The sequence below is a fragment of the Amblyraja radiata genome, chromosome 29, assembly GCF_010909765.2.
Source record: "Amblyraja radiata isolate CabotCenter1 chromosome 29, sAmbRad1.1.pri, whole genome shotgun sequence".
NCBI lineage: Eukaryota > Metazoa > Chordata > Chondrichthyes > Rajiformes > Rajidae > Amblyraja > Amblyraja radiata.
Window position 1 is genome coordinate 29,002,084 of NC_045984.1, and position 15,276 is coordinate 29,017,359.

The window sequence follows — 15,276 nt, forward strand, 5'->3', positions numbered from 1 at the left end:
TCTACACTTTTGTAACCTCAAGAAGTGTTATGTTGGCCCTTTCTCCCACCGCAGCTATGGGCCAACCTCCAGGATAGGCAAAACACCCTCTCTAATTCTCAATCAGATACCACAGTGAGATCTGTGTGGGACATGGGGCAGCTTCAATTGATCTCAGACCTCAGGGATAAGGTCAGCCTGAACCAACTCCCCCCCCCCCCCCCCCCCCAACCGAGATATCCTGACATAATTTCCCTTGATGCCCCCATACCCCACTTGATGTTAAACTCCTTCATGCCCTGGGTCTATTCTCTGCATTCCAGCTCCAGTATTCTGAGCAAAAACACAAGGTGCTGGAGGAACACTCAATGGCTCGGGTATCAGCATCTGCGGAGGGAATGGACAGGCGAGATTTTGTGCCCGAAGAAGAGTCCCGATCCAAAGCTTTGTCTGTCAATTCCCAATACAAATGCTGCTTCACCACTGAGTTCCTTCCTCCAGCCCTTTGTGTGTTTTGTGTTCAAGATTCCAGCATCTGCAGATTTCATGTTCATAAGTTACAGGAGCAGAATTAGGCCATTCGGCCCATCAAGCCTACTCCGTCATTCAACCTTGGCTGACCTAATCTTTCCCTCTCAATCCCATTCTCTTTCTCCCCATAACCACTGACACCTGTATTAATCATATTTCTTGTGTCTCCAACCCCTTGGATCCTGTTGTCCTTTTGATCTTATACCCATGGATGCTGCGTTCTTGGTTAACTGCGAGACCGCAAGATCATGCACCTATTTGGACCCCTCTATCTGAATCATCTCCTGGACCCTGTTCCTGATCCTGGTTCCTATGTGTGGGAAGGAACTGCAGATGCCGGTTTAAACCGTAGACACAAAATGCTGGGGTAACTCAGCGGGACAGGCAGCATCTCCGGAGAGAAGGAATTGGTGACGTTTCGGTGACTGTTAGAAGAAAGGTCACCCATTCCTTCTCTCCAGAGACACTGCCCCGTGCCGCTGAGTTACTCCAGCATTTTGCGCCCACCCTTGGTCCCTATAGTCTGTCCAGTCAGCACCTACTGAATGCAGGAATGAGACGGGAGAACGCTGAGCTTGACCACAGCTGATTCAAAGTTAGTTCTAATTATCACCTACACAGTACCAGCAGGGATCCCAGCCAATCTCGAACCCATGTTTTCTTTGAATATATATTTTTTAATATCTATCATTTATGACTCTGTACAGTCCTGTATTCCTGCTGCCTACCAATTGTGTTTGATGTATAAATGCATTAAACTTTTCGAATATGTCACCACAGTACTGGACACAAATGTTGGCAGTTTGCTGATCCTCTCAGCCCCAAGTTTGCTATAGCGTTCTGTGTAGTTATATATATTATGTCACTTGTATGTTCTTTATATATTGTAAAGATTCTTTAGATGTTCAGTTGCATATTAAACTGCATCAATAAATGTCATGGATGCTTTTCTTATTTCCTGCCTCTGTTGTGGCTTGCTTTTGTACGGACGTTACTAGCGGGAGCAGCAATAGGCCATTTGGCCCGTTGGACCCACTTCACCTTTCAACAAGATCATGGTTGGTCCTCAGCAGCTTCGATGTTATCTTCCTGACCTCCCTTTATGCCCCTTGAATCCTGGCATCATGAAATCTCTTGGACTGACATGAAGTTAATCAATGACAACCTCTGTGTAGGAAGGAACTGCAGATGCTGGTTGACACCAAAGACAAGTAACTCTGGGGATCAGGCAGCATCTCTGGAGAAAAAGAATAGGTGACGTTTCGGCTCGGGACCCTTCTGGAGACCATCTCTATGACTGGACCTCCACAGCTTGAGAGATAGAGAATTGGAGTCATACAGCCAGGAAAAAGGCCCTTCAGACACATTTGCCCACACTGACCCACATGCCCCGTCTGCACTCGTCTCACATTGGACACGCTAGAGGCAGGAAACATGTTCCCGATGTTGGGGGAGTCCAGAACCAGGGGCCACAGCTTAAGAATAAGGAGTAAGCCATTTAGAACGGAGACTTTTTCTCACAGAGAGTGATGAGTTCAATGTGATCATGGCTGATCATCCCCAATCAGTATCCCGTTCCTGCCTTCTCCCCATATCCCCTGACTCCGCTATTTTTAAGAGCCCTATCTAGCTCTCTCTTGAAAGCATCCAGAGAACCTGCCTCCACCGCCCTCTTTGTTGGGATAGCACGCAACTAAAACAATATTGGCACTGAACTTTGGTATACGTGCCAATGACAATCTAAACTGATAGTAAACTGACAGAAGTTGATGAAACTGAAACAGGTTTGCCAGTATTCACTGCAACCAGTCCACTCTGACTGAAATCAAAGCCCCTCCCTGTCCCTGCTGGCAGAAGCGACACCATCCGTCACGTGGGACCTCCCCATGGAGCAGTGGAAATGTGGTTTCCTTCTGTAGTCCGACTGGTTCTGCCCTGGCTCGGTAGCAGCAGCTCACAGACATAACACAACACAAGTCTTAGAGTCGTACAGCACGGAAACAGGCCCTTTGGCCCAAATTGCCCACGACCACCAACATGCCCCATCTCCACTCACTCCTCCCAGCTGCCTGCATTGCTTTCAAGAGAGAGCTAGATAGGGCTCTTAAAAATAGCGGAGTCATGGTATATGGGGAGAAGGCAGGACCGGGGTACTGATTGGGGATGATCAGCCATGATCACATTGAATGGCGGTGCTGGCTCGAAGGGCCGAATGGCCTATTCCTGCACCTATTGTCTATTGTCACATGCCCACGGTTGACCCATATCCCTTTAAGCCAGGGGTGGGGAACCTTTTCATGTTGGAATGCCGGATCAAGTTAGCTGTAATCTAATAAAGCCGCATCCAAGAAACTTCAACTAGATATACTTCAAAATGTACATTATTTTGTTAAAATAACCCTCATGACTTACTAATGTTTTAATTGTGGCCGTCAGTCGGGGAGGATTATTTAGTTGAATCTTTGGTATTTTAAATACGTTCATTTTAAGATTAAAATTAAAATAATAAAAGACGAACAAAAACTTATAATAAAAATAAAAGGATTTGTTCGACAAATATTGGATTCATTCAAAAGGCCGCACTTAATGGCCTAGAAGGTCGCAGGTTCCCCACCCCTGCTCTAAGCCTATCCTATCTACGTCCCTGTCGAAATGTTTCTTAAACTAGGTGATAGTATCTGTCTCAACTACCTCCTGCAGCAGCTTGTTCTAGGTACCTACCTACCACCCGTAGTGCACAAAAAAGGTTCTCATTAGATCGTTCCCCCATTCACCTTAAACCTAGGTGAAATCCTCTGGTTCTCGATTCCCCTACACTGGGTAAGACTCTTGAGATTCACACACTCTTGAGCAAATACATTTCAGAGCATTTCCTCAAGTTATTCATATCTCTTACAGGCCATTTTTGCATAATTTCCCTCACATTCCCAGTCATCAGCAAAGTTAATCATGTATTGTCTTTCCGCTGACTGGATAGCACGCAACAAAAAGCTTTTCAATGTACCTCGGTACACGTGACAATAAAATAAACTAAACAGAAACTGTTAGATGTGGTTCACTCTGCCAAATCAGTGATGTAAGTTATGAATAGTTGGGCGGCAAGGTGGTGCAGCACCAGAGACCCAGGTTCGATCCTGACTACGGGTGCTTATCTGTACGGAGTTTTACGCTCTCCCTGTGACCTGCGTGCATTTTCTATGAGATCTTCGGTTTCCTCCCACACGTCCAAGGATGTACAGGTTTGTAGGCTAGACACAAAATGCTGGGGTAACTCAGCGGGACAGGCAGCATCTCTGGATAGAAGGAATGGGTGGCGTTTCTGGTCGAGACGGAAGGGTCTCGACCTGAAACGTCACCCATTCCTTCTCTCCAGAAATGCTGCCTGTCCCGCTGAGTTACCCCAGCATTTTGTGTCTATCTTCGGTTTAAACCAGCATCTGCAGTTCCATCCTAGAGGTTTGTAGGTTTATTGGCTTCGGTAAAACATGTGCGGGGATCGCTGGCTGGCATGGACTCGATGGGCTGAAGGGCTTGTTTCTCCGCTGTATCGCTAAACTAAACTAAATTGTCTACCTCTTACTATAATCCTGGTTCTGGACTCAGGCAGGGGAAATATCCTGTTCACATCTATCCCGTCCAATTTCCTAAGTATTTTATTTTAATATCTCATTCTATTAAACCCTCGAGGATCAAAGTTTCACCTATTCAATCTCTCCTTATATTAGAGATCTATCATTCCAGGACAAAGCCCATTTATTTTTGCAGTAGTTCCATTATAACAATCATATCTTACTAAACCATACACAATCCTCCTGGTGTAGTCTATTCAAAGTTCTATATAATTGTAGTAAGATATCTTTACCATTGTACTCAAGACCTTAATTTTTTTATTTTAGTTTAGTGATACGTCATGGAAACAGGCCCTTCGGCCCACCGAGTCCATGCTGACTAGCGATCACCCCGTATACTAGGGACACCCCGTATACTACACACTAGGGACAATTTACAGAAGCCAATTAACTTACAAAGCTGCACATCTTTGGAATGTGGGAGGAAACCGGAGCACCCGGAGGAAACCCATGGAGTCACAGGGAGAACGTACAATCTTCGTGCAGACAGGGGCAGGATTGGGCAAATTTGCAGTCCTGATGAGTGGGACAACACTAGCAAAGAATTACTTCACACAGAATGAGAGGGAGGGGTGTGTAAAATCAGCATAAATGAAGATCAGAGGTGGATGCTATGAGAATGCAGGGTGACTTGGACACGTTGGGTGAGTGGCCAGATGCAGTTTAATGTGGATAAATGTGAGGTTATCCACGTTAGCAGCAAAAACAGGAAGGCAGATTATTTCTAAATGGTGTCAAGTTGGGAAAAGGGAAAGTACAACGGGATTCATCAGTCAATGAAAGTAAGCGTGCAGGTACAGCGGGCAGTGAAGAAAGCGAATGGCATGTTGGCCTTCATAACAAGAGGAGTTGGGTATAGGAGCAAAGAGGTCCTTCTGCAGTTGTACAGGGCCCTAGTGAGACCACACCTGGAGTATTGTGTGCAGTTTAGGTCCACTAATTTGAGGAAGGACATTCTTGCTATTGAGGGAGTGCAGCGTAGGTTCACAAGGTTAATTCCCGGGATGGCAGGACTGTCATATGCTGAGGCGGCTGGGCTTGTATACTCTGGAATTTAGAAGGATGAGAGGATATCTTATTGAAACATATGATTATTAAGGGTTTGGACACTAGAGGCAGGAAACATGTTTCCGATGTTGGGAGAGTCCAGAACCAGGGACCACAGTTTAAGAATAAGGGGCAAGGCATTTAGAACAGAGATGAGGAAACACTTTTTCACAAAGAGTTGTGAGTCTGTGGAATTCTCTGCCTCAGAGGGCGGTGAGGCCAGTTCTCTGGATACTTTCAAGAGAGAGCTAGATAGGGCTCAGGGGATAGATAGTCAGGGGATATGGGGAGAAGGCAGGAACGGAGTACTGATTGTGAATGGCGGTGCTGGCTCAAAGGGCTGAATGGCCTACTCCTGCACCTATTGTCTATAATGATGCAGTTTCATTTAGCAATCAGTAATCTCATAAACAGAGATTATCTTTGGGAAATATAACAATACATTTTGTGTTCCATTCAAGAGGGACATAACTGCATTTGAGATGGGGGTCTGTAATTTTAAGTAAAATCAACTGTATAAGTATGAGGGGCTGTGGCTAAAATCGATTAAGAAATCAGATTCAATGGATATCAATGGCAATATGTAATGGAATGCTTTGTAGTTTTCAATAAATTTAGTTCTTCGAGAAATAGAAATTCTATGGGGTAGGTACTCTATCTCAGACTGATTCCACATGTTACGGGTATGGTGCTTGCAGCGAATGGCACATTGTTATTGAGGTAAGGAAGGAGAAAATTAAAAAAACTTGACATCCATTGTCAGCAAAATACTGGGATCAGTTATTAATGATAAAGCTGGGCAAATCAAATCATGACTGATCAGTCACAAATGACTTTAATGAAAAGGAAATTGAGTTGGACAAACCTAACACACTATTGGGGATATACTGTAACTTACCATGGAGATACGGGGAAATTCAATGGACAAAATATATATGGATTTTATAAGGTATTTGATAAGAAATATTAACTTAACTAAAGGATTAACCTATCATTTAAAAATAAATTGGATAGGCATATGGATGAGAAGGAAATGGAGGGTTATGGTATGAGTGCAGGCAGGTGGGACTAAGGGGAAAAAGTTGTTCGGCATGGACTTGTAGGGCCGAGATGGCCTGTTTCCGTGCTGTAATTGTTATATGGTTGTTATATGGTTATTAGGAGTATATGATTGACATTAAGTTGGTAAGAATAACAGGTTATTTTTGAAATTGGCAAGCTGCTAATAAGTGTGCTAAAGAGATTGGAATAGGATACTATGCCATTAACTGTTAAATAAATGACTTCCACATAAAGGCATATTCAAGTTTTTTGGTGTTATACAGGAAAAATGAAGGGTCATAGACAAGTTAAGCGAGCAAGAATATGGTAGTTTTTAATGTAGGAACATGTTATTCGTTCATCTACGTAAGAAGAATCAAAAAAACATTTTAAAGAGTGGGAAATCAGTGAATATTATTGCAGAGGGTTGAAAAGCTGCAGTCAATTGACTGGAGTCAATGCAATATACCTTTAATGGTCTGATCCATTGGATGGAGACAGAGATAGGCAAAAAATCATTGAGATTCAAGAATGAAAGGTGGAGAAATAACATTCTGAGAGGAATATAATGACCCTAATTTTTTTAATTAAAAAAATAATTATATTTATTATCCATTCCCAAATAACCCGAAGTCAGTCGCTTTGTTGAACTGCTTTAGTTCTTCTGTTGAGAGTATTCCTGGTGTTGTTGGGTAGAGACGTCCAGGATTTACATTCAATAATGAAGGATAGGTGTTATATTTTTACTTCACATCGGTACATGAAGTCCCAATGAAGGTCTTGCTCTCGTCAATGCAGGTAGTAGAGGTTGTGGGCTTGGAACATGCCAGTCATGCAAGCCAATAACATTTATTGAGGATATCCAAGGTATTTACTTTTTTGGATCCAGGGAATCGTGGAATAGGAGCAAATCGAATGAAGGGCAAAATGTGTAGAAATGGAAGACTCAGACTCTTGTTTAATGAATGAGCACGTTAGAATGGCTGGCAGATTTACGTGCCTGAATCTTCAAACATTTTTCTCGAAGTGTAAATTTAGTTAGTTAAAATGATATATTAGAGATCTGCAAAAGCTTTTAAAAGTTTTTAAAAGTAAGCCCAGTTAGCAGTGTGCACTCGGGGCCTATAATTTGGAGCTTGGAAGATGTGACTCTTCAGATAGGCTGGCCTCTCAAGATTTTCCATTAAGTGCGACAACATACAGCCCAATTGCTTGTAATCAGATGTGACCACCACAGCAATATTAACACAGCAGCAAAGCAAATGACCATAAAAATGATTGGTCCAAGGCTTGAAAGGAGGCAATATAATAATACAAGTTTGAACTTTAAGAAACTTTTTAATGTTATATAAAGTTGTGATTAGGAACGGCAAGGAGGAAATAGAGAAAACCAACCACAAATTCCAGAGTCTGAAGAAGGTTCCCGACCCAAAACATCACCAGGTAGACAAAAATGCTGGAGAAACTCAGCGGGTGCAGCAGCATCTATGGAGCGAAGGAAATAGGCAACGTTTCGGGCTGAAACCCTTCTTCAGACATTCTGAAGAAGGGTTTCAGCCCGAAACGTTGCCTATTTCCTTCGCTCCATAGATGCTGCTGCACCCACTGAGTTTCTCCAGCATTTTTGTCTACCTTTGATTTTCCAGCATCTGCAGTTCCTTCTTAAACACCAAAACATCACCAGACTGAAGAAGGGTCCCAACACTAAACATCACCTATCCATGTCCTCCAGAGTTGTTACCTGGCCCGCTGAGTTACTCCAGCACTGTGCTCTTGACACAAATTCCTTTCGGACTGAATATTTGCAAAAAACATTTGCCAAAATTATAATAAAACAGACAAGAGCATCCCCTTAATAGATTTACTATCTTCTTATAGCAGCAAATCTCTCTATGTTATTCAGACACACTAGGTTAAAAAAAAAATCCATAGTAAATACTCCAAGATGAAGGAATTTATTTTAGAATCCCAAACATCTGATTACATCTTTAGAGTGTAAAACAACAACTAGCGACAAATAGGCCGAATACATTTAAAATTAACAATCTGCAGAAGCAGTACATTATATGTATAGTCAATGAGGGCATATGCTGCCAAGTGTAACAGAATTTATCTTCCAAGTGTTAAAATAGTAATCAGATACAGATGTAATAGTTGAACTCAAAATACAGAGGCCCAACACATCATGAGTAACCTGACAGCAATTCAATACCATCTATAAAGTTATTTCGCATAACCATTTGTATAGCCATTTATGACATGGTTCTTGTTGAGGATATTGTCAAGTTTTGCAGTTTTGTGAGGTACAGGCTGAGCTGCCGAGTGATCAGTTATCCGTGTACTCATGAAACTCCTTTGCATCTTGTGTTCCAGGAGCATGTGGTTCTGAGGAGGAAGAGCTAGACAGGCTCTATAAAAAAAAAAATCAAAAAAATCCACATTACTGATCAATCACAAACTCCTTACCAACTCAACCCCACCCCCAACGATCAGTCATTCGTACTCGTATTCTTCCTCCCAAACTAGCTATCCAATCTAATCTGGTCTGCCTTGCTGCCCCATTCCTCATGGTCTGCCTTGCTGCCCCATTTATCTACCTTTATTGCCAAATCTTCCAAAGGTGAAAGGCTTCATTGCGGTGAAAATTAAGTTTATTCCGAGCACTTACCGCAAAATATTTTCAATGCACATCCTTTGCTTGAAAAGAGAGTTAACAACTGGAGTTCCACCTGGCACCAATGGGGCCTTGCAGAGGTAGCTGAGAATCGAGAGAACACTGTGGAATGTTTGGAATTCAGTGTCCGATTCAGTTCGGAATGTTATTCTTTGGCAGAGCTCAGTCAGGACTACCAGATCCAGAATAAGTGGACTGGCGAGCAGAGAATCCTAATCAAAAAAAGGTTTGAAGACAAAATTAGGACCATTTTATAATATATTCAATAACTCTGTGAACATCAAATGTTTAGTCACAAGATGGGTCTCCAAATTAGAGAAAGGTCATGACAAATGCATAAATAGCTAGTTTCAAATAAAAACTGTACTCTAATGTTGAGTACATGAGAATGATAAAGAAATTAGCATTGGTTTAAAATTAAAATAAAAGGGATTGAAAAGCAAGAATTCACCAGGGCTGATGACCTTTGTGGTAATACACTGAGTGGTTGCACTGACTAACTTCTTCCAGTATTCTATAGAAGGCAGCAGGCATTAAGAATGAAGAAATAAAATGGGGAATTACAGAACAGTCAGCCTGACATTCAAAACATGGAAAATGCTGGAATCTGGTAAGTGGCAACAGGCCACTGGGAAAATAACAAAACAGGGTGGACTCAACATGCGATTTACAAAAGTGAAATCAGTTTTTTGACAAACCTTCTGGATGCAAGATAAGGTTTTAACTCATTTTTGATAGGGGCAAATTTACAGTATTTAGTCTTTCAGTAGCCCTAGGATAAAGGCACCACATGCTCATGGCAATATGTTAGGCAGAAAACAGTAGGACCAAGGATCATTAGGTACAGAGGATGGGATCGGAAGGACGCAGCAGGGATTGGTGCATGGACTGCATCTCTTCACACATGTATATCAATGGCATGATGCAACACAGGTCCTCCACAGCTTTCACAAGGGTTCCATTTGCAAATAGGAACTGTTCCGAACCCAAGCAGTTTGAGTTGGAAATGTAGCTGTCTAACAATATAGTCAAATAAATACAAATAAACCCAAGCCAAGAACAAGGAGTAGTTAAACCAGGGTATTTAACTCAGATTTCTCTGCAAGTTGCAATGATACTGCTGCAAAACAAGTTCCCACACGGTGGCAGATGCCTACAGCAGCCAGCAAATTCCAATTGCTGATCCACCAAATGTTCATTCATATGTACAGGTTGTCCACAAGTCAGGCATTTGTAACCTGGGGTAGGGATCTGTCAATACAAATACACTAATGATACAAAGCTAGGTGTGGTGTGTATGTCTGGAGAATGTAGATTTTAAAAGGTTAACTGACTAAGCATAGACTTGGCAGAAGGAATAGACACTGTGGAAAAAAAGACATTTGAGGAAGTTTGGAGTGGAGATTTAATTTTTCTTTCCTACCAGTCAATACAAATCTGTTCTTCCCCCATCGCAAAACCCCAAATATTCCCCACTTGACAAACCTCACAGGTGTTATGGAGGACAATGGTGTTCGTGCCACCCATCATAATCTCAGATGTATACTCGTCCATCGCACGCTTGCTATCTCCAACATATGGGACATATTTAATTACAACCTAAGAGGCACAGATAGACAAATTAAAATAAAGGACAATTAGTTACAGCTCATTTCAAGTTTCCAAGCAAGCTTGGAAGTCTGTTAAATCATTCCAGGTATAGACATTTCAATATTGATGTGCCAATAGAAAATTAGTCTACACAAGTTTCACGTTAAAATCAATCCCATAAACATCTTTTCACCAGGCTGGGAAGGAAAAAAAAAAGTTAGAGAGCTGCCAAGCTCGATGTGTTAAACCTGGAGTTGCCCTCCTGCAGCTTTATTAGAGACTAGGTTGAAATTTCCAATCAACCCTACCAACTCAGAGAAACCTCATTTCCCCACTAAATCTTTCCCTCTAACCCATTCTCTCCACATTCCCATCAACAGTCTTGCCCATCTATGGACAGAGGGCAATTTACAATGGCAGCAACTTGCATAACATTTGAATGTGGCAGGAAACCTTATAATCTGGGGAAGACTGCAAAATGTTAACTCAGTGGGCTGTTCTGTACATTCTGTACTAACAGGGAGATTGTGATAGTCTTGCTGAGCTGTATGCAAAAGTAGCATTTCACTGTACCTTGATATACATAAAGAAACCATTGAAACTTATGTAGTCACAGAGAGACCAATACTACTACACTTCCAAGTTTCCACCAAGATCACTGGAGCATCAACTCTTCTAGCTGCACCATTATTCCGCCCTCCATTCCTTAAGTTCAGCAGCAGCAGGTAAACTGCTCGACTTGCATCAAAAATAACATGAATGAGAGAGAAAAACAAGAGGCTCTTCTGGTACTTACACAATGGTCCGGCTTCTCATTTGGTTTATATAGGATAGGATTGGATTGAACCATGTCATCTACAACATTGCTCTTTGAGATCTCCTTTGATCTAAACTGCGCTGGAGCAGAAAGATTTTTTCCATCGTTGTTGCCCAAATGATTATAACTAACAATTGAGACAGTCTGTGGGGAAAAAGCATTGATATTTCCAGTCACCAGTCTGCTTTTATGCTCAATATTAGTCTGCACAGAAAATAAATCTTCGTACTGTACTAATCAATTGTTGAAACCAGAGTCAAAGTTCTTAGCACGATTAAACTGGCTAGGTTCCACGTAATTTTAACCAGCAAGCCATTGCTAATACAACTAGTCTACATATTAAACTTTACGGGGGGGGGAGGGAGGAGAAAGAGGAAAGGTATAAAATGAGCTAGTCAGCCAATTTTGTCAGAACACAGGAAGGTTGCTAAAAGTTCCACAATGGACTGCCCAAATTCCTCATATGGTGATCCACAAATAAAGACAGCCATGGATAGCTTTCAAATCTTTCTAAACATAGAAACACATAATACAATTACACAGCATAGCTTAGAACCCTGTGTTTCTGTTTCTCAGGCAGAATTCCAGAACAAATTATAGCTCCATTATTAGTCATCAAATAGGCCAATTTATTTCCCCCGGGGCCTCTTCTTTTGTTTTAGAAGTGATGTTGCTTTTGACTCCTGATCATATCACTGTCCATTCGTCACAACCAAAACATACGCTGTTGTCACTGATTGTCAGTTCACCAGTACACAGCAGAAGCAGTGAACAGAAACAAAAAAGCCATATTGCCAATTGTTCTTGAGCTGGCACAAAAAAGCACGTTCAGTTCTAACTTGAAACTTTTGGTACGTTAAGAGCTGATAACTAGGTACAAATGAAACAAAGATACAATATTGCAAGAATATAAATTTAGATACAATATGCTGGAGGAACTGTCAGGCTGTGGGATGTTCTCCGGGGATGCTGCCTGACCTGCCGAGTTATTCCAGCATTATGTGTCTATCTTTGGTGTAAACCAGCTTAGTGATTCATAAGAGTCATACAGCATGGAAACAGGCCCTTAGGCCTAACTTGCCCACACCAACTAATATGACCCATCTACATTAGTTCCACCTGCCTGCATTTAGTCCATATCACTCTAAACCTGTCCTAACTAAATATTTTGTAAATGTTGCAATAATCCCTGCCTCAACTACCTACCCCGTCCGGCAGCTTGTTCCATACAACTACCACCCTTTGTGTACCCCTCAGGTTCCTACTAAATCTTTCCCCACCTCACCTTAAACCTATGTCCTCTGGTACTTGATTCCCCTACTCTGGGCAAGAGACTCTACCCGATCTATTCTGCATGTGCAGTTCCTCGTTATAAAAAATAAAATAAATTTATATTCTTGCAATATTGTAGGAATCAAGAGACTATGGAGCACTTATCAGGAAGCTGGAACACTATAGAGCTTCTCACCTTTAGCCCAGCACTGACAAGAAAGTCCACCAGGACAGATTTGATTTTCGTCTGGCCAGATTTGAAGTCATCCCCTGCAATAAACACCTTGTGTTTGACAGCAAGATCAATGACTCCAGGCACAAAAGTGTTCTGTGGAGAGCCATTGATGTAGGCACAGCCTTCCAAAATGCTGGCCACAGCAAACATAGATGATGGAGATATCTCACCTCCACACTGTAAAGAAAGAGGAAATGACAAAATTACAATTAGCACTGCATACATTCAGACACACTCGGCTTACAGCCACATGGCAAGGAATCTATTCTAACAAAATCTTCAACTTAAAATATTAACCCTGGTTTCTCTTTCTACAGATTATACCTGTCTTACTGAGCATTCCCAACACATTTTTGTACGACTAAATCGTGAACAAAAAAAAATTCTATTTGCTGGAAAACATGCCAAGTATATTCATTCTAGTTTTGAAAGTTTAAATCTATTCAGTTATCTAGTTTTGAAAGTCTATTGTTATTCTAGTTTTTACGTGTTTACCTCAATTGTCTTCATGAGATTTCCTGCAGTGTCATTGACTCCACGACTGACATCACAGAAGCACTCAGTATTTGCTGTCCACAGAACAATTACTTTGTTAACACCACTCTTTGTCTTGAAGTCCCTGATATCTTTTCTAATTTGATCTAGCTGTGGAAAGAAATTACAATTCTATTGAGGCATTGTACGGCCAAACAAAAAACAAAAAAACAATAACTAAGAATCATAATTCTACATTTAATTTCCTCTACCATCCCAGCAACAGCCGTTTTCATCTGGGATATGGGCAACCTCGTTTCTCTTGTCACCAGTTCATGTGTTCTTTTCCCAGTTTTTTCATGAAAGGACAATCTCATCTGAATGAACAGTCTTTAGCTATCAGAGCTGTTTGGTCACTGGAAAGAAAGTGGGTAAAGCTGCTTCAGCCACTGGCACCTGAATATATGTAACTCTGGCAGTGACACCCAACTCTGCTTGTCCTGCACAAAATTGTCATAGAGAGTATGACTTCCTATCATGTCTCATAATGTCTCGTGGAGCTGCGGTTTGGGAGAGCTTCCAACGCGGGCGGCGCTAACCGTCACCGCGGAGTCCTGGGGCCCTTTGCCGAGGGCCGCCCGTAGCGGCAACTGCGGAGGGCTCGGGAGAGCCCCGACCACGGGTGAACATTAGAGGAAGATGACTGACTTTGGTGCCTTCCCTCAGTGGGAAACTTTGATTCTGCTGTGTGGGGATGTTTTATGTTGAACTCTATCGTGTGTTGCGTTATTTATTTTTATTGTATGGCTGTATGGTGATTACATTTCACTGTGCCAACTGGCACATGTGACAAATAAATGCATCTTGTATCTTAATCAGCTGCAAATATTTCTGTACCTGCTCCTTTTTGGAACCATGGAACACATTATCAGCCCGGGAACCCTGATTAGCAGCAATGAATTCTGGAAAGTAAATAGAAGGTCGAGGCTGGAACTTCTTCATGTAAGGCTTCAGCTGTTCTTGCAGTTGCCAGTCCAGGACTTGAGCTCTCTCCATTGCATCACACAGATCCAGAGAGGAAATATCCCAGCCTGGAAAATAACATTTCAAACATTGTACCATTTGCACCCATAAAGCACCTTTCACATCTCCAGACCACCAATCTCTTCAGAGCAAATAAACCTGGTGCATCGCACTTACATAAACTGATTCAGTTGATTCACACATATAACAATTCTAGTTCACCTGCTTGATATGGTGTTGGGACAAATGCTGCTCAGGACACTGAAAGACAGCATTCTTTAAAACTTAAAAAAAAAATCTATACACTCAGATGTAGGGATCACAGAGCCTGAAGGGTTCAGTCCACAACACTGTTTGTTGTAATCTTAGTTTAGAGATACATGGCAGAAACAGGCCCTTTGGTGCTCCGACCAGCGATCCCTGCACATTAACACTATCCTACACACACACTAGAAAAATTTACACTTTATACCAAGCCAATTTACCTACATGACAGTATGTCTTTGGAGTGTGGGGGGAAACCGTAGACCTCGGAGAAAACCCACACGATCACAGGGAGAACGTAAAACTCCGTACAGACAGCACCTGTAGTCGAGATCGAACACGGGTCTCCAGCGCTGCAAGCACTGTAAGGCAACAACTCTACCGCTGAATCACTGTGGCCGCCCAATCAAGATCAAATCTATATCCAAGTCCTGAGTCAGCCCAATGCCCACACTTATGTACTGCAGGGCAAAAATTACCATTCTAATACATCACTGGTCAATCTGTGGAATTCTGAAGAAGGGTTTCGGCCCGAAAAGTTGCCTATTTCCTTCGCTCCATAGATTCTGCCGCATCCGCTGAGTTTCTCCAGCATTTTTGTCTACCTGTGGAATTCTTTGCCACAGAACACTGTGGAGGCCAAGTCAGTGGATATAGTTAAGGCAGAGATACATAGATTCTTGATTAGTACAGATGTCAG

General features: G+C 42.0%; 1 protein-coding gene and 1 long non-coding RNA gene across 8 annotated transcripts in view; one reads left to right on the top strand and one right to left on the bottom strand.

Moving 5' to 3' along the window:
• Positions 1–11,389, top strand: LOC116989565. The gene is made up of 3 exons (XR_004416266.1): positions 1–11; positions 10,034–10,043; positions 11,269–11,389. It is a non-coding gene; the product is annotated as an uncharacterized LOC116989565 (long non-coding RNA).
• Positions 8,162–15,276, bottom strand: part of isyna1 (inositol-3-phosphate synthase 1) — a 26,989-nt gene continuing 19,874 nt past the window's right edge. For 4 of the 7 annotated variants that reach the window (XM_033047065.1, XM_033047064.1, XM_033047063.1 and 1 more), the window contains 7 exons: positions 14,187–14,380; positions 13,311–13,460; positions 12,777–12,992; positions 11,288–11,452; positions 10,387–10,500; positions 8,896–9,113; positions 8,162–8,637 (listed from right to left, as the gene is read on the bottom strand). In XM_033047065.1, coding sequence (XP_032902956.1) covers positions 8,451–8,637; positions 8,896–9,113; positions 10,387–10,500; positions 11,288–11,452; positions 12,777–12,992; positions 13,311–13,460; positions 14,187–14,380 — 1,244 coding nt within the window. In that variant the 3' untranslated portion in view covers positions 8,162–8,450. The remainder of the gene's footprint in view (positions 8,638–8,895; positions 9,114–10,386; positions 10,501–11,287; positions 11,453–12,776; positions 12,993–13,310; positions 13,461–14,186; positions 14,381–15,276) is intronic. The other 3 variants (XM_033047068.1, XM_033047066.1, XM_033047067.1) reach the window with 1 other exon arrangement.